At 35.5% G+C, this 18,608-nt stretch overlaps 2 protein-coding genes across 2 annotated transcripts; one reads left to right on the forward strand and one right to left on the reverse strand.

The window, feature by feature from the left end:
- Positions 1–1,275: 1,275 nt before the first annotated feature.
- Positions 1,276–2,570, reverse strand: LOC113563273 (ubiquitin-conjugating enzyme E2-22 kDa-like). Its single transcript, XM_026974682.1, has 5 exons — positions 2,535–2,570; positions 2,269–2,421; positions 1,966–2,048; positions 1,575–1,738; positions 1,276–1,460 (listed from the first exon to the last, which is right to left on the reverse strand). Exons 1-5 carry the CDS (start codon positions 2,568–2,570, stop codon positions 1,276–1,278), a joined length of 621 nt encoding a protein of 206 aa, XP_026830483.1.
- A 2,357-nt stretch (positions 2,571–4,927) lies between these two features.
- Positions 4,928–8,056, forward strand: LOC105287045 (ubiquitin-conjugating enzyme E2-22 kDa). The gene is made up of 5 exons (XM_026974683.1): positions 4,928–4,963; positions 5,077–5,229; positions 5,450–5,532; positions 5,760–5,923; positions 6,013–8,056. The coding sequence occupies exons 1-5, from the start codon at positions 4,928–4,930 to the stop codon at positions 6,150–6,152; spliced, it is 576 nt and encodes a 191-aa protein (XP_026830484.1). The 3' UTR covers positions 6,153–8,056.
- The last annotated feature ends 10,552 nt before the right edge of the window (positions 8,057–18,608 follow it).

The following is an 18,608-nucleotide window of genomic DNA, read 5'->3' on the forward strand; positions in this document are numbered from 1 at the left end:
TATGTTACGTACGTGCAGACATATCTCTGTGAAGTGATAGACAATTTTACTACTTCACATAAAATGACGTCACAAATATGTACGAATGTAAAATGTCAATACTGAAACTATCAAGTTCATGAATCTTTTTACAAGTCACACATACTACTTGAACAATATACAATCGCGCTTGTCAAATGATGATTAAGATCTCTCCATTTCAATCTATGTAAAAAAAAATAACGAATGTGCATTACATGCACGTATCGATTTTATTATATATTTATTGCAACTCTCATTGACCAAATTACCCAGTGGTCTTTTAAGATCGACTTTAAAGGAATATATTTTGACAAATTATAAATTTAGGTAACACACATGACGAAGCAGAATGGACAGTCTAGAATTTTCTCGTATACTCTTTATAATCGTAAATCTTACAATCTAATGTTTCCTTGCTGTTAGAAATTTAACAATATGCAAGAGGTAATGGATACGCAAACGTATATTCTATTAAATAACATTATTCTTGTAATAACACGTAATGATTAAATTGTAAATGTACTTTGTAATGTGGACACGCAGCTCGTCAGCAAACTTTGCACATTACCGATACGAAGTATAAATTACGGAAAAGATTGCAATCGAGATACTTAATTGTACGCTTGAAATGTAGCCAGTGAATACCTATAGGAGATTTTACTTTAAAGCCCCGATACTTTCCATTACAATCTTGGAGCTTGCAATATAATGTGGGGGAACATCGGCTGACGGAGTAACGAAAAATCGACGACAGTACGCGAAACTAGAGCGTAGGGCGTATTTGTATCAGATCTTCAATGCACTCGGTGCACATAATTTGTACTTACAGTACAAGGAAGTGAACAATTAAGAATATGTTAACTTAAATTTTGTATCGCGTTATCACTAACGACATTTTGCTCTCCTCTTAAAACTGCGGGATGCTGTTAATGGAACATCAACGGTACAGAATAATATAATCGTTTGCAGAATGCTCGGAGTTTAACTGATTACTTCGATATCTCTCTCAGTTGTTTTCTTTTTTATTATTTCCTCTCGTGTCTATGTTACAACTTAAATAAATGAATATTAACGGCTGATTAATTACCTCTCTTCTGATGATACCTTTTTTTCAGATCATTTAGATATTGTCATTGTAGATGCATAATTCTCCATCGTAAAACCAATTCTAAGTGACAGTTTACAATTTACATGCAATTGTTAAAAAAAAAAAATCGTAAAGTAATGATAATCAATAATGGGGCAGGAAATTATTCAAGGAAAATTCTCAATAGTAAAATGAGTTGGTGCTTGTGGATGTGACAGATTAGCTATGCAGTTATCACTATAACTGAAGAGGCAGTGCTCATTGGCGCGTTCCAAATCCCAGTTACGAGGATAGAGCGACTCTCGCATTGTGCTCCTCGATCCCATGTCTGTTAATCGCCTTATCTTGTCATCTAAATCAGGGTATTTTCGCTGGTCCTAGAAAGTCGATATGACAATTGTATATTTTAATATAATGATGTACATGTACAAGCTGCTCGAAGTGTGCACGCAAGTATAATACGTACCGCCAGCGTATACAAATGTCCAGTGCGTGGCAGTTTGGCGAAACAGTTCAGGATGTTCTTTGTATTGTTTAGCTACTACCGCATCTTGGGGATCATCAGGTTCTGCTGCTGATAACAGTGCTTGCAACGACAACAATACCGTACGCAGAGTCATGGCAGCAGCCCTGCAATGATGTAACAAAAGAGATAGTTTTTATGCTGTATATGCAGTTACAATGATGAGACGTAAACTAGAAAATTACTAGAACATGAAAAATTATATAAAAGGAACAAATAAAGAATATAAAATTATATTCAGCAACAATTATATTAAAAAGATAAATAATGCTGTTAGTTATTACTTAATATTGATAAATATATAAATTTTAGTGAAAATAGATATTATATGTACCATTGATCTTTTAAAATATCCAAACAGATAGCACCAGTGACGGAAGATATATTAGGATGCCATATTTTCGTTATAAAACGTACCTGCGAAATAGAAAGTGTTATTATTTCTAGCAGCCTAACAAATTAATATAAATAATAAAATTTATTCTAGACAGATTTATCGCATTAATGGTGGACGAACATGGTACTGATTTAAACTGATTTAATTTATTTGTGCCGTGAATTTGTATTGTAATGAAAAATAATGGAATAAGTAATGCTACAAATACTATTTTTGCATTCTTTTAGAATAATGACTTACTTTAGGAGGGTTGAAGGGATATGTCTCTGGTACTTTAATTTCGAGCACAAAGTTACCTCCTTCATACGGTGTATCTGGAGGACCAGCAATCTCACCCTTTAATTCGGTAAGACTATCGTTGACCAACTCAACCTTAATTGCACATTTTGCTATCTATTAAAATGAATATAGTATTAGAGACTTATATTGCTATGTACATTCAAATCTATTATAAGCCTATTACAATTATAATTTAAATGTACAATGTATCAACAACAATGTACAACCTTTATAAAATAACTACAGTTATGGACCTTCTTCATAAATACATAAGAGAGATAAAACGTCACCGGCAATGTGTTTATAGAAAAGAAAGATAATATAGGCATGAATTTATAATGGTTTAAAGATCTATTAAATCATTGCAGAGAGAATTTTTATCAAAATTATATACAGGGTGTTTCCTCTAACTGTAGCACTTAGAATATCTCTGCTTCCTTTGATGATATGAAAAAAGTCAAAGGACGAAAATTGTTCGATTCAAAGAGACTGGTACTCTGGTAAGAAAATTATTTTTTTTAATGTGACCTTTCACAAGATATCAAGGTCATGAATATTATTTTAAATGAGATGGTATATTTCCTTAACGAAATGATGTAGCTTGTAAAAAACAAATTCAACCATACAGAATATGTTGACCTTCAAATGACTTTGAACCACAAAAATCACGTTTAGGAAAAGAAATTCTATTGTATAACTACAAAGATATACCTTTTTTACGGATGTTCGAAATGATCACCGTTTACTTCCACACACTTTCGAATTCGATGAATAAACGATTGGTTTACGTTTTTGAGAGATTCCGGAGTAATTGCGGTGCACGCACGCTGAATTCTTTCTCGCATATCTTCAGGTGTTGTCGGAATATCGCGGTAAACTTCATTTGTACGGAACATACTCAACGAATCATTTCCTGATCGCTGGATTGGACGTGGTGGAGAATTTCTTGGCCGGCTCGATCACCAGATCTAACGCCTCTTGATTTTTTTCTTTGGGGACACCTAAAACATGAAGTTTACCGCGATATTCCGACAACACCTGAAGATATGCGAGAAAGAATTCAGCGTGCGTGCACCGCAATTACTCCGGAATCTCTCAAAAACGTAAAACAATCGTTTATTCATCGAATTCGAAAGTGTGTGGAAGTAAACGGTGATCATTTCGAACATCTGTAAAAAAGGTATATCTTTGTAGTTGTTATACAATAGAGTTTCTTTTCCTAAACGTGATTTTTGTGGTTCAAAGTCATTTGAAGGTCAACATATTCTGTATGGTTGAATTTGCTCTTTAACAAGCTACATCATTTCGTTAAGGAAAATATACCATCTCATTTAAAAAAATGTTCATGACCTTGATATCTTGTGAAAGGTCACATTAAAAAAAATAATTTTCTTACCAGAGTACCAGTCTCTTTGAATCGAACAATTTTCGTCCTTTGACTTTTTTCATATCATCAAAGGAAGCAGAGATATTCTAAGTGCTACAGTTATAGGAAAAAAATTATTTTTTTAATGTTGACCTTTCACAAGATATCAAGGTCATGAACATTTTTTAAATGAGATGGTATTTTTCCTTAACGAAATGATGTAGCTTGTTAAAGAGCAAATTCACCATACAGAATATGTTGACCTTCAAATGACTTTGAACCACAAAATCACGTTTAGGAAAAGAAACTCTATTGTATAACAACTACAAAGATATACCTTTTTTACAGATGTTCGAAATGATCACCGTTTACTTCCACACACTTTCGAATTCGATGAATAAACGATTGTTTTACGTTTTTGAGAGATTCCGGAGTAATTGCGGTGCACGCACGCTGAATTCTTTCCGCATATCTTCAGGTGTTGTCGGAATATCGCGGTAAACTTCATGTTTTAGGTGTCCCCAAAGAAAAAAATCAAGAGGCGTTAGATCTGGTGATCGAGCCGGCCAAGAAATTCTCCACCACGTCCAATCCAGCGATCAGGAAATGATTCGTTGAGTATGTTCCGTACAAATGAAGTTTACCGCGATATTCCGACAACACCTGAAGATATGCGAGAAAGAATTCAGCGTGCGTGCACCGCAATTACTCCGGAATCTCTCAAAAACGTAAACCAATCGTTTATTCATCGAATTCGAAAGTGTGTGGAAGTAAACGGTGATCATTTCGAACATCCGTAAAAAAGGTATATCTTTGTAGTTATACAATAGAATTTCTTTTCCTAAACGTGATTTTTGTGGTTCAAAGTCATTTGAAGGTCAACATATTCTGTATGGTTGAATTTGTTTTTTACAAGCTACATCATTTCGTTAAGGAAAATATACCATCTCATTTAAAATAATATTCATGACCTTGATATCTTGTGAAAGGTCACATTAAAAAAAATAATTTTCTTACCAGAGTACCAGTCTCTTTGAATCGAACAATTTTCGTCCTTTGACTTTTTTCATATCATCAAAGGAAGCAGAGATATTCTAAGTGCTACAGTTAGAGGAAACACCCTGTATATAATTTTGATAAAAATTCTCTCTGCAATGATTTAATAGATCTTTAAACCATTATAAATTCATGCCTATATTATCTTTCTTTTCTATAAACACATTGCCGGTGACGTTTTATCTCTCTTATGTATTTATGAAGAAGGTCCATAACTGTAGTTATTTTATAAAGGTTGTACATTGTTGTTGATACATTGTACATTTAAATTATAATTGTAATAGGCTTATAATAGATTTGAATGTACATAGCAATATAAGTCTCTAATACTATATTCATTTTAATAGATAGCAAAATGTGCAATTAAGGTTGAGTTGGTCAACGATAGTCTTACCGAATTAAAGGGTGAGATTGCTGGTCCTCCAGATACACCGTATGAAGGAGGTAACTTTGTGCTCGAAATTAAAGTACCAGAGACATATCCCTTCAACCCTCCTAAAGTAAGTCATTATTCTAAAAGAATGCAAAAATAGTATTTGTAGCATTACTTATTCCATTATTTTTCATTACAATACAAATTCACGGCACAAATAAATTAAATCAGTTTAAATCAGTACCATGTTCGTCCACCATTAATGCGATAAATCTGTCTAGAATAAATTTTATTATTTATATTAATTTGTTAGGCTGCTAGAAATAATAACACTTTCTATTTCGCAGGTACGTTTTATAACGAAAATATGGCATCCTAATATATCTTCCGTCACTGGTGCTATCTGTTTGGATATTTTAAAAGATCAATGGTACATATAATATCTATTTTCACTAAAATTTATATATTTATCAATATTAAGTAATAACTAACAGCATTATTTATCTTTTTAATATAATTGTTGCTGAATATAATTTTATATTCTTTATTTGTTCCTTTTATATAATTTTTCATGTTCTAGTAATTTTCTAGTTTACGTCTCATCATTGTAACTGCATATACAGCATAAAAACTATCTCTTTTGTTACATCATTGCAGGGCTGCTGCCATGACTCTGCGTACGGTATTGTTGTCGTTGCAAGCACTGTTATCAGCAGCAGAACCTGATGATCCCCAAGATGCGGTAGTAGCTAAACAATACAAAGAACATCCTGAACTGTTTCGCCAAACTGCCACGCACTGGACATTTGTATACGCTGGCGGTACGTATTATACTTGCGTGCACACTTCGAGCAGCTTGTACATGTACATCATTATATTAAAATATACAATTGTCATATCGACTTTCTAGGACCAGCGAAAATACCTGATTTAGATGACAAGATAAGGCGATTAACAGACATGGGGATCGAGGAGCACAATGCGAGAGTCGCTCTATCCTCGTACAATTGGGATTTGGAACGCGCCACTGAGCACTGCCTCTTCAGTTAGTGATAACTGCATAGCTAATCTGTCACATCCACAAGCACCAACTCATTTTACTATTGAGAATTTCCTTGAATAATTTCCTGCCCCATTATTGATTATCATTACTTTACGATTTTTTTTTTTTACAATTGCATGTAAATTGTAAACTGTCACTTACAATTGGTTTTACGATTGGAGAATTATGCATCTACAATGACAATATCTGAATGATCTGAAAAAAAGGTATCATCAGAAGAGAGGTAATTAATCAGCCGTTAATATTCATTTATTTAAGTTGTAACATAGACACGAGAGGAAAATAATAAAAAGAAACAACTGAGAGAGATATCGAAGTAATCAGTTAAACTCCGAGCATTCTGCAAACGATATATTATTCTGTACGTTGATGTTCCATTAACAGCATCCCGCAGTTTTAAGAGGAGAGCAAAATGTCGTTAGTGATAACGCGATACAAAATTTAAGTTAACATATTCTTAATTGTTCACTTCCTTTGTACTGTAAGTAACAATTATGTGCACCGAGTGCATTGAAGATCTGATACAAATACGCCCTACGCTCTAGTTTCGCGTACTGTCGTCCGATTTTTCGTTACTCCGTCAGCCGATGTTCCCCCACATTATATTGCAAGCTCCAAGATTGTAATGAAAGTATCGGGCTTTAAGTAAAATCTCCTATAGGTATTCACTGGCTACATTTCAAGCGTACAATTAAGTATCTCGATTGCAATCTTTCCGTAATTTATACTTCGTATCGGTAATGTGCAAAGTTTGCTGACGAGCTGCGTGTCCACATTACAAAGTACATTTACAATCTTAATCATTACGTGTTATTACAAGAATAATGTTATTTAATAGAATATACGTTTGCGTATCCATTACACTTCTGCATATTGTTAAATTTCTAACAGCAAGGAAACATTAGATTGTAAAGATTTACGATTATAAAGTATACGAGAAAATTCTAGACTGTCCATTCTGCTTCGTCATGTGTGTTACCTAAATTTATAATTTGTCAAAATATATCTCCTTTAAAGTCGATCTTAAAAGACCACTGGGTAATTTGGTCAATGAGAGTTGCAATAAATATATAATAAAATCGATACGTGCATGTAATGCACATTCGTTATTTTCTTTTACATAGATTGAAATGGAGAGATCTTAATCATCATTTGACCAAGCGCGATTGTATATTGTTCAAGTAGTATGTGTGACTTGTAAAAAGATTCATGAACTTGATAGTTTCAGTATTGACATTTTACATTCGTACATATTTGTGACGTCATTTTATGTGAAGTAGTAAAAATTGTCTATCACTTCACAGAGATATGTCTGCACGTACGTACATACATATGTTCGTTTGCTCTTTTCGTGCTTGTATCGTGCGATGTACATTCCAGGTTCGGTAGTAAATAGCATTTATTTAGCAGCCTCAGTGAAATTTTAAACATTACGACATTTAAGAGAACGTTGTTGGAAAAAGGAGGTAAAGAAGAAATTCGATTATTTCCAACTGTCATATCCAATGAAAGGCAGATTCGATTCGATGTGAATAATTAAATCGTAAAATTGTGAAGAAGAACAGTGCAGATAAGATAAAAATGAATTAATTAGCTCATTATTTGTATAATAATGTATATGGAGAAATGCATAGTTTTTTGTACAATCAAATGTTAAGCCATGTGTGTTATACTATGAAAACATGAAAATTTAATCTTGTAGTTTCAGTTTGTTATTACTTTTTACGTAGCTTAGAAATCCATAGCTAATCATACCTATTATAGTCAATTGTAAAAATCTCTGTTTTGCTCTGAATATTGGGTTGAAATCTGATACATCCTCTTTGATGTTTTAATCGCTGTAATGTTTAACATCATGAGAAAATAAATAGTTCTTTTTCCATTGTTCTAATCGAATTGGTGATTTACACAGATTTCCTTAGTAGGTATAACTTTCACAAAATATAGCAATAACTCTCTTGTACTAGTCACAGTATATAAATTTAATATATAATATATTGGGTTGGCCAAAACGTAATTGCGTTTTTTTTTATATAAATAAAAGGCGAATTTTTCATGGGAAACAAAAACTTTATTAAACAATATATTGTCCATTTTGTTTGATTATCTTTTGCCATTTTTCAGGCAACTTCATGATTCCGCGCTCAAAAAAGTTCTTATCTTTTTCAGCAAAAAACAATTCCAACAACGATTTCATATCCTCATCAGCAGTAAAGGTTTTACCATTCAAGGCGTTTTGCAAAGAACGAAACGAATGGTAATCTGATGGTGCCAGGTCTGGCGAATATGGTGGATGTGGTAACACGTCCCATCCAAGCTGCAACATTTTTTCACGAGTGACCAAACTTGTACGTGGTCTAGCGTTATCATGGTGAAACGCAACACCTTTGCGATTCACCAATTCTCGGCGTTTCCGTTTGATGGCATCGTTTAATTTATCCAGTTGACGACAGTATACGTCTGAATTAATGGTTTGATTCCTTGCAAGCAGCTCAAAATACACAATACCTTTAAAGTCCCACCAGACTGACAGCATAATCTTTCTTTGGTGAATATCTGCTTTTCAAGTGCTTTCAGCCGGTTCATGACGCTTGCTCCACGATCTTTTTCGTTTGACGTTGTTGTAGACGATCCATTTTTCGTCCCCTGTTATACGTTTTAAAAATGGATCATTTTCCTCAGGTTTCAAAAGAGAATCGCAGATGTCAATACGCTTAGTGAGATGAATTTCTTTGAGCTCATGTGGTACCCAAATATCGAGCTTACTAATGTATCCAAGTCGTTTTGAATGGTTTTCAACACTCGATTTCGATACGTTAAGATTCTCAGCAATCTCTCGGGTCGTTAAACGCCGATTGGAATCGATCAGTGCCTTTATTTTGTCATCGTCAATTTCGATTGGCCTTCCTGAGCGTGGTGCATCTTTCACATTAAAATCTGCAGATCGAAATTTAGTAAACCAATTTTGACACTGCCGCAGTTTTAAAGCATCTTCGCCATATATTGGGTTGGCCAAAAAGTAATTGCGTTTTTTTTATATAAATAAAAGGCGAATTTTTCATGGGAAACAAAAACTTTATTAAACAATATATTGTCCATTTTGTTTGATTATCTTTTGCCATTTTTCAGACAACTTCATGATTCCGCGCTCAAAAAAGTTCTTATCTTTTTCAGCAAAAAACAATTCCGAGAACGATTTGATATCCTCATCAACAGTAAAGGTTTTACCATTCAAGGCGTTTTGCAAAGAACGAAACGAATGGTAATCTGATGGTGCCAGGTCTGGCGAATATGGTGGATGTGGTAACACGTCCCATCCAAGCTGCAACAATTTTTCACGAGTGACCAAACTTGTACGTGGTCTAGCGTTATCATGGTGAAACGCAACACCTTTGCGATTCACCAATTCTCGACGTTTCTGTTTGATGGCGTCATTTAATTTATCCAGTTGACGACAGTATACGTCTGAATTAATGGTTTGATTCCTTGCAAGCAGCTCAAAATACACAATACCTTTAAAGTCCCACCAGACTGACAGCATAATCTTTCTTTGGTGAATATCTGCTTTTCAAGTGCTTTCAGCCGGTTCATGACGCTTGCTCCACGATCTTTTTCGTTTGACGTTGTTGTAGACGATCCATTTTTCGTCCCCTGTTATACGTTTCAAAAATGGATCATTTTCCTCAGGTTTCAAAAGAGAATCGCAGATGTCAATACGCTTAGTGAGATGAATTTCTTTGAGCTCATGTGGTACCCAAATATCGAGCTTACTAATGTATCCAAGTCGTTTTGAATGGTTTTCAACACTCGATTTCGATATGTTAAGATTCTCAGCAATCTCTCGGGTCGTTAAACGCCGATTGGAATCGATCAGTGCCTTTATTTTGTCATCGTCAATTTCGATTGGCCTTCCTGAGCGTGGTGCATCTTTCACATTAAAATCTGCAGATCGAAATTTAGTAAACCAATTTTGACACTGCCGCAGTTTTAAAGCATCTTCGCCATATATTGGGTTGGCCAAAAAGTAATTGCGTTTTTTTTATATAAATAAAAGGCGAATTTTTCATGGGAAACAAAAACTTTATTAAACAATATATTGTCCATTTTGTTTGATTATCTTTTGCCATTTTTCAGGCAACTTCATGATTCCGCGCTCAAAAAAGTATTATCTTTTTCAGCAAAAAACAATTCCAACAACGATTTGATATCCTCATCAACAGTAAAGGTTTTACCATTCAAGGCGTTTTGCAAAGAACGAAACGAATGGTAATCTGATGGTGCCAGGTCTGGCGAATATGGTGGATGTGGTAACACGTCCCATCCAAGCTGCAACATTTTTTCACGAGTGACCAAACTTGTACGTGGTCTAGCGTTATCATGGTGAAACGCAACACCTTTGCGATTCACCAATTCTCGACGTTTCTGTTTGATGGCATCATTTAATTTATCCAGTTGACGACAGTATACGTCTGAATTAATGGTTTGATTCCTTGCAAGCAACTCAAAACACACAATACCTTTAAAGTCCCACCAGACTGACAGCATAATCTTTCTTTGGTGAATATCTGCTTTTCAAGAAAAGGATTCTTGACGTTGAACGTCCTAATCCACTTAGACACACTTGACGAAAATGGTTGCGGTGGACACTTTACGTCTCACAAGGAAAGGTTTTTAGGTGTTACACTGGATTTCAAAAATTTTTTGCATGCAGGTAGGAGGTCCCCAAATAGAAGAAAAAATTATAAAAGTAGCGGCCCAAATGCATATTTGCGCGCTATGTGCGCAATTTTCGATGTTAGGTTAATTGCTCAAAACTGCTATTTCAATCGAATTCTTTACATTTTTTATTTCACCTAATGCACAACGCTTAAAAAGAAATCAAAACCAAAATTAAAACTGAAGGAATTAAAAACCTCCCTTGACCAAATCTTTTATGTCCTCGTTATGGATTCTGATCAAATCTATTTAAAGTCGCATACAATAAATCACGCAGAAAGAGCAAACCTACGATTTGCGCAATGTACAATTATTCCAAATTGTGTGCATTGGCAGTCGCAGTAAAAAATTAAAAAAGTTACGATGCAAATACCATTTTTGAGCAATGGGCCTTTTATACGCACTGTGCTCGCGCGGCACGAGATTACATTAGACGCTCGTATTTTCTAAACACACACAAGTACACACACGCACACAAAATTATTCAAAGCAATATAAATGTGCATTAGGTGAAATAAAAAATGTAAAGAATTCGATTGGAAATAGCATTTTTGAGTAATTAACCTAACATCGAAAATTGCGCACGTAGCGCGCAAATATGCATTTGGGCCGCTACTTTTATTTTTTTTCTATTTGGGGACCTCCCTACCTGCATGCAAAAAATTTTTGAAATCCGAGTGTAACACCTAAAAACCTTTCCTTGTCAGTATGGCTTAAAATAGGGTAGACATTTCCATTGTTCTCATCGAAATTGTCGGCAAGTTTCTTCTTCCCTTAATTCAAATATCGAATTATTATTATTACTCGATACCCACACATCACTCTAAAAAAATAACTTTGAGTGCTGCAACGTCATTCGCAATTTCATTATTATAAAATATTCGATTGTAACATATATTCTATACCCGTTCTTTTCAGTGTTTTAATAATATATTTATATTAGCTGCTTGCAACAATTCATATGATATTAAAGCCACTTTCCTTCCTTCTTTTCCCATTGCTTTTAAATACTGTTGATTTATTAACTCAAAGCTGCCCCGCAAGCTCTTTTAATTTCCTTTAATTTTAAATCAGGCAAAGAAGGTAGTAAAGTAGGAAAAAGAAAGAGAATCAAACGATGACTGGTATTGTGCAGTGCGACGCGTTCTCCAAGCGAAAGTGCAAGCGAGAGTGTCGGTAATCGCGACACGAGAGGGAGAGAGTCATGGTTTACCTCATTCGAGACTCGCGGGTCGAGTCGAGAGCGAGAGCGCTTGCATCTCGGCCGCGTAACCGACTCGACGTAACAGCCGTAACTAGTACCATTGCCAACGAAAGTAGCTGCCGTCGCCGCAGAAAGTAAAAGCGGATGAGCCACTTTTCGCGCACGCGAGACGAGAGATGAGAGGAAGAGCGAGAGCGAAAGACTTTCGCTCATTCATCGTTATGGCTCTCGAGACAGCTCTCGGGACTGCTGCACGTTCGCCAATGCATTCTATGCTTACAAGGGGAGGCTTCGGTTGAAATCGGTGCGACTCTTTAGATATATAAGCGGCGCGCTTAAATCACTAATTCCTCGATTTCGCGAAAACTATTAGTTTGCGGATCTGATATGTATTAATAAACTTGCTTGTTTTTTAGCATTCGAACAATAATTGAAGATTTTGTCAAACGTTGTAAGTGCCAAAAATTAAAAAATTCGATTTTACCTGAAGTTTCAGTACTATTTTAATTTATTCACTTGAAAAAAAAGCACGTAAGGGAGACTCGAACTCGCAACGTTCAGCTCCGCAGGCAAGCGCCTTAAGGGGATGCTGGAGTTGCTAGTGAACTATTTTTTCACTATAGCGATGGTAATTGCAGTTTCGAAAATTCTCTTTATTGCTTGTGCAGAATAAAAAATCCTTTTCCACAAATGAAGTATAGATAGAAAGAAAGCCCGCTCTACAGGACTTTATATTCAAAATGGAAAAAAGTTAGAAAAGACAAATGCAAGTTTTTAACTTTTTTTTCACTATAGCGATGGTAATTGCAGTTTCGAAAATTCTCTTTATTGCTTGTGCAGAATAAAAAATCCTTTTCCACAAATGAAGTATAGATAGAAAGAAAGCCCGCTCTACAGGACTTTATATTCAAAATGGAAAAAAGTTAGAAAAGACAAATGCAAGTTTAACTTTTTTTTCACTATAGCGATGGTAATTGCAGTTTCGAAAATTCTCTTTATTGCTTGTGCAGAATAAAAAATCCTTTTCCACAAATGAAGTATAGATAGAAAGAAAGCCCGCTCTACAGGACTTTATATTCAAAATGGAAAAAAGTTAGAAAAGACAAATGCAAGTTTTTAACTTTTTTTTCACTATAGCGATGGTAATTGCAGTTTCGAAAATTCTCTTTATTGCTTGTGCAGAATAAAAAATCCTTTACCACAAATGAAGTATAGATAGAAAGAAAGTCCGCTCTACAGGACTTTATATTCAAAATGGAAAAAAGTTAGAAAAGACAAATGCAAGTTTTTAACTTTTTTTCACTATAGCGATGGTAATTGCAGTTTCGAAAATTCTCTTTATTGCTTGTGCAGAATAAAAAATCCTTTTCCACAAATGAAGTATAGATAGAAAGAAAGCCCGCTCTACAGGACTTTATATTTAAAATGGAAAAAGTTAGAAAAGACAAATGCAAGTTTTTAACTTTTTTTTCACTATAGCGATGGTAATTGCAGTTTCGAAAATTCTCTTTATTGCTTGTGCAGAATAAAAAATCCTTTTCCACAAATGAAGTATAGATAGAAAGAAAGCCCGCTCTACAGGACTTTATATTCAAAATGGAAAAAAGTTAGAAAAGACAAATGCAAGTTTTTAACTTTTTTTCACTATAGCGATGGTAATTGCAGTTTCGAAAATTCTCTTTATTGCTTGTGCAGAATAAAAAATCCTTTTCCACAAATGAAGTATAGATAGAAAGAAAGCCCGTTCTACAGGACTTTATATGCAAAATGGAAAAAAGTTAGAAAAGACAAATGCAAGTTTTTAACTTTTTTTTCACTATAGCGATGGTAATTGCAGTTTCGAAAATTCTCTTTATTGCTTGTGCAGAATAAAAAATCCTTTTCCACAAATGAAGTATAGATAGAAAGAAAGCCCGCTCTACAGGACTTTATATTCAAAATGGAAAAAAGTTAGAAAAGACAAATGCAAGTTTTTAACTTTTTTTCACTATAGCGATGGTAATTGCAGTTTCGAAAATTCTCTTTATTGCTTGTGCAGAATAAAAAATCCTTTTCCACAAATGAAGTATAGATAGAAAGAAAGCCCGTTCTACAGGACTTTATATGCAAAATGGAAAAAAGTTAGAAAAGACAAATGCAAGTTTTTAACTTTTTTTTCACTATAGCGATGGTAATTGCAGTTTCGAAAATTCTCTTTATTGCTTGTGCAGAATAAAAAATCCTTTTCCACAAATGAAGTATAGATAGAAAAAAAGCCCGTTCTACAGGACTTTATATGCAAAATGGAAAAAAGTTAGAAAAGACAAATGCAAGTTTAACTTTTTTTTCACTATAGCGATGGTAATTGCAGTTTCGAAAATTCTCTTTATTGCTTGTGCAGAATAAAAAATCCTTTTCCACAAATGAAGTATAGATAGAAAGAAAGCCCGCTCTACAGGACTTTATATTCAAAATGGAAAAAAGTTAGAAAAGACAAATGCAAGTTTTTAACTTTTTTTTCACTATAGCGATGGTAATTGCAGTTTCGAAAATTCTCTTTATTGCTTGTGCAGAATAAAAAATCCTTTTCCACAAATGAAGTATAGATAGAAAGAAAGCCCGCTCTACAGGACTTTATATTTAAAATGGAAAAAGTTAGAAAAGACAAATGCAAGTTTTTAACTTTTTTTTCACTATAGCGATGGTAATTGCAGTTTCGAAAATTCTCGTTATTGCTTGTGCAGAATAAAAAATCCTTTTTCACAAATGAAGTATAGATAGAAAGAAAGCCCGCTCTACACGACTTTATATTCAAAATGGAAAAAAGTTAAAAACTTGCATTTGTCTTTTCTAACTTTTTTCCATTTTGAATATAAAGTCCTGTAGAGCGGGCTTTCTTTCTATCTATACTTCATTTGTGGAAAAGGATTTTTTATTCTGCACAAGCAATAAAGAGAATGTTCGAAACTGCAATTACCATCGCTATAGTGAAAAAATAGTTCACTAGCAACTCCAGCATCCCCTTAATCGCTACGCCGCCACTTCGGTTGAAATCGGTGCAACTCTTTAGATATATAAGCGGCGCGCTTAAATCACTAATTCCACGATTTCGCGAAAACTATTAGTTTGCGGATCTGATATGTAGTAATAAAATTTGCTTGTTTTTTAGCAATCTATCGATCTCCCTAGGTCCAAAACCGATCCGGCGTCATGACCTTTGACTTCGATTTTTTCAAAAACGAAGGCGTAGTGACCTAAACCCTTTTACACGAGTTACTTTTGGATGTCCCCCAACCAGTATGTTAAAGCCGATCGAAATCGGTGGGCCGGAGGTTGTGGCCTCCCCTTGTTAGAGCTACACGGGAATCCGGCTGACGCGCTGCTCGATTCACTGTCGCTCGCGATGAATTAATTTATAGTAACAGAGGCTTCTCATGTGTCTGCGTGTGTGTGACTTGCCGATCTAATTATCACGCGATGGTTCATTAACGCGGTAAGTGACGCATTTGAACCTGTTGCGACTCCGAGTTACAATGCGAATGATGAGCTGATCGCTTGACCTTTCGCTGAATATTAATACCTCGAAATACTCGAAAAAGGAATCATAGGCCCATGTAGCTTAAGGAATAATGCAACGTTTCAAACTTTTAAGCGAAGAGGAATGGTAGGAATGGAGGTATTTTTAGGCGTTTCTCCAGTCTTGCTGATTTTTCAGATTATTAATTTCTTGCTGGATCACACCTTCCCGCGAACGCGTGAAATTTCCATACGTGGCGTGTCTACTCTTCGAGCGGCGTGCTCATTGCGCGTCCGACTCTCGTCTCTGCTCGGCTCGACCGGAATTACTTCTCGGGAAAATTGCTGGTCATTACGGTCGCCGATCATTATTGTTGGCCTTACTTTTCCGCGACGTTCAGTCTCCCCGCGTTATCGGACCTCTCTCTTTAGCCTTGACGATCATCCCGCACGAGCTCCCTCAGGAGGCCACGAAGATGTTCTCTCTTTCCCCTCTCTCTGTCCCTTTCATTTCTTCGCTACCGTGCTGATTATAGAAGCAAAACCGAATTGCATTTCAATCAGGTGCTAAAAGTCCCCTCAAGTCGATCATTAACTTCGCGCAATCGTATCAAATAATTTTTCGGTCAAGGTCGAGGCTATCTCGACTTTTCTTTTAACAGCGACAGCTGATAAGAAATATGAAAACGAACGAGTTACGAGGTGCAATAAATGCCTCGTTGTAATCGTCATCATCGGCGCCGAGTTGCGTGCACAAGCAGCTCACGGCACGGCTCTTTTACGCGCCGCGCGTAAGTTTTTCACCGAAACATTCGAACCGTATTCTCCGTAATGTCGGGTATAAGAATGACGTAAAGTGTCTTCTCTAACTGGGTATTAATCATATGGTTACAATGTGTGGCTGTTCTTAGTATTTTCTCCAACAATCGGTCTTAATCCTCTTGTTGGAAAATCCAGGAGTTATCCGCATATAATCCTTGACAGATTTTCGGCATTGTAAGCTTAAGGAAGGGATCCGACGATCTAGCGTTCCTCTAACGAAACAAACAGATAAATATACAATTGACTGATCGATACATGCATCTGCGTTGTGATCGTTTGCTGAACAATAGCAAGAAATGCATTGTCAGTGACAACAGATTTTTCTTCGTCTAGGTTTCAGGTGTCCCTTGTTCTGCAACTCTAGCCGTTTTTTCAGTAGCGACTATTCGGTTACGATATATCACGACGTCGTGAGAGGGATTTTTGTGTTAACAGGCTGACGTAGCAAATTTGTAACAAAATTAGCATTTTAAGCAGTACATTCCAAATTATTTATGATGTAACTTAGAAGTATGTGCAGAAGTTTACATCGCTTACGTATTAATAACGTTATGAGCTATTTATAGTAAATTGTCATGTATTACATTTCCATATTATCTTATACCAATTGCATCGTAAAAAACGCTACCGTAAAATATCTTGACTAAAACTATTTGTCTTTTATAAACTATTGTTATTTATTTAATTTTTTAATCTAAACTTTCTCGGAAATTTGTCCAAATAGAATTCTTTGTGCTTTGTACTAAATGCAATTTCTTGTTGTTAATGAGTTTTGAAACCTCCGGTAGTAAAAAGCAGAGTAAGGTAAAATTTATTACACGTCTATAATAGGATGGTGTAATTTCTTATATGTCAAAGTCGCCGAAAGATTTTAGCTAAACCGTACATACTGACACAGGTATACACAGTTGAGAAAATTATCCAAACTTTCTCCAGATGCAATAAAGTATACATATGTTCGCATGTAGAAATTTTTAGACTCTGCGTCCATTCATGTGAGCTTGCACCCATTATGTCTGCAATCTTCTAACAGGACTCTGCGCTTTCTTGTCTGTCGTAAATGTTTGAAATTCTTTGAAAACTTTAAATTCTTTGAAATTCTTTGAAAACTTTAAAATAATAAGAGAGCGCATTTATCTGCATAGGAAGGTACAATATATGTACAACTTTGCGCATTGCACACAGCTCGCAATGGAAACTAGTCTCTCTCCTGATCCATTTCATTTTAATTTATAATCAGTCGACAGACAAATATACCTGTGGTCAGGCGACGTTTGCAGACATTACGACCATCCGAGATGTTACCAGTAATCACGGACGTACGACTCTTCGTACAATCAGCAGATGCAATTTATCCGTGATGAATGAACTCGCGGTCGGTATTTCTGATCCCGGGAGTCTATTTTGATCTCGGACGCGTTATCGCGTGGGGAACTCTCGTGCTGTCTCTCATCGTTGGCGCAAGCAAGAGATCGTGTCGATTTGCGTGTTTTCTTCCTCGCATCGTCCTATCGGAATATATATTGGGTTGGCCAAAAAGTAATTGCGTTTTTTTATATAAATAAAAAGCGAATTTTTCATGGGAAACAAAAACTTTATTAAACAATATATTGTCCATTTTGTTTGATTATCTTTTGCCATTTTTCAGGCAACTTCATCATTCCGCGCTCAAAAAAGTTCTTATCTTTTTCAGCAAAAAACAATTCCAACAACGATTTCATATCCTCATCAGCAGTCAAGGTTTTACCATTCAAGGCGTTTTGCAAAGAACGAAACGAATGGTAATCTGATGGTGCCAGGTCTGGCGAATATGGTGGATGTGGTAACATCATGGTAACACATCCCATCCAAGCTGCAACAATTTTTCACGAGTGACCAAACTTGTACGTGGTCTAGCGTTATCATGGTGAAACGCAACACCTTTGCGATTCACCAATTCTCGACGTTTCTGTTTGATGGCATCATTTAGTTTATCCAGTTGACGACAGTATACGTCTGAATTAACGGTTTGATTCCTTGCAAGCAGCTCAAAATACACAATACCTTTAAAGTCCCACCAGACTGACAGCATAATCTTTCTTTGGTGAATATCTGCTTTTCAAGTGCTTCGAGCAGGTTCATCACGCTTGCTCCACGATCTTTTTCGTTTGACGTTGTTGTAGACGATCCATTTTTCGTCGCCTGTTATCATACGTTTCAAAAATGG

The sequence above is a fragment of the Ooceraea biroi genome, chromosome 13 (assembly GCF_003672135.1).
Source record: "Ooceraea biroi isolate clonal line C1 chromosome 13, Obir_v5.4, whole genome shotgun sequence".
NCBI classification, from domain to species: domain Eukaryota; kingdom Metazoa; phylum Arthropoda; class Insecta; order Hymenoptera; family Formicidae; genus Ooceraea; species Ooceraea biroi.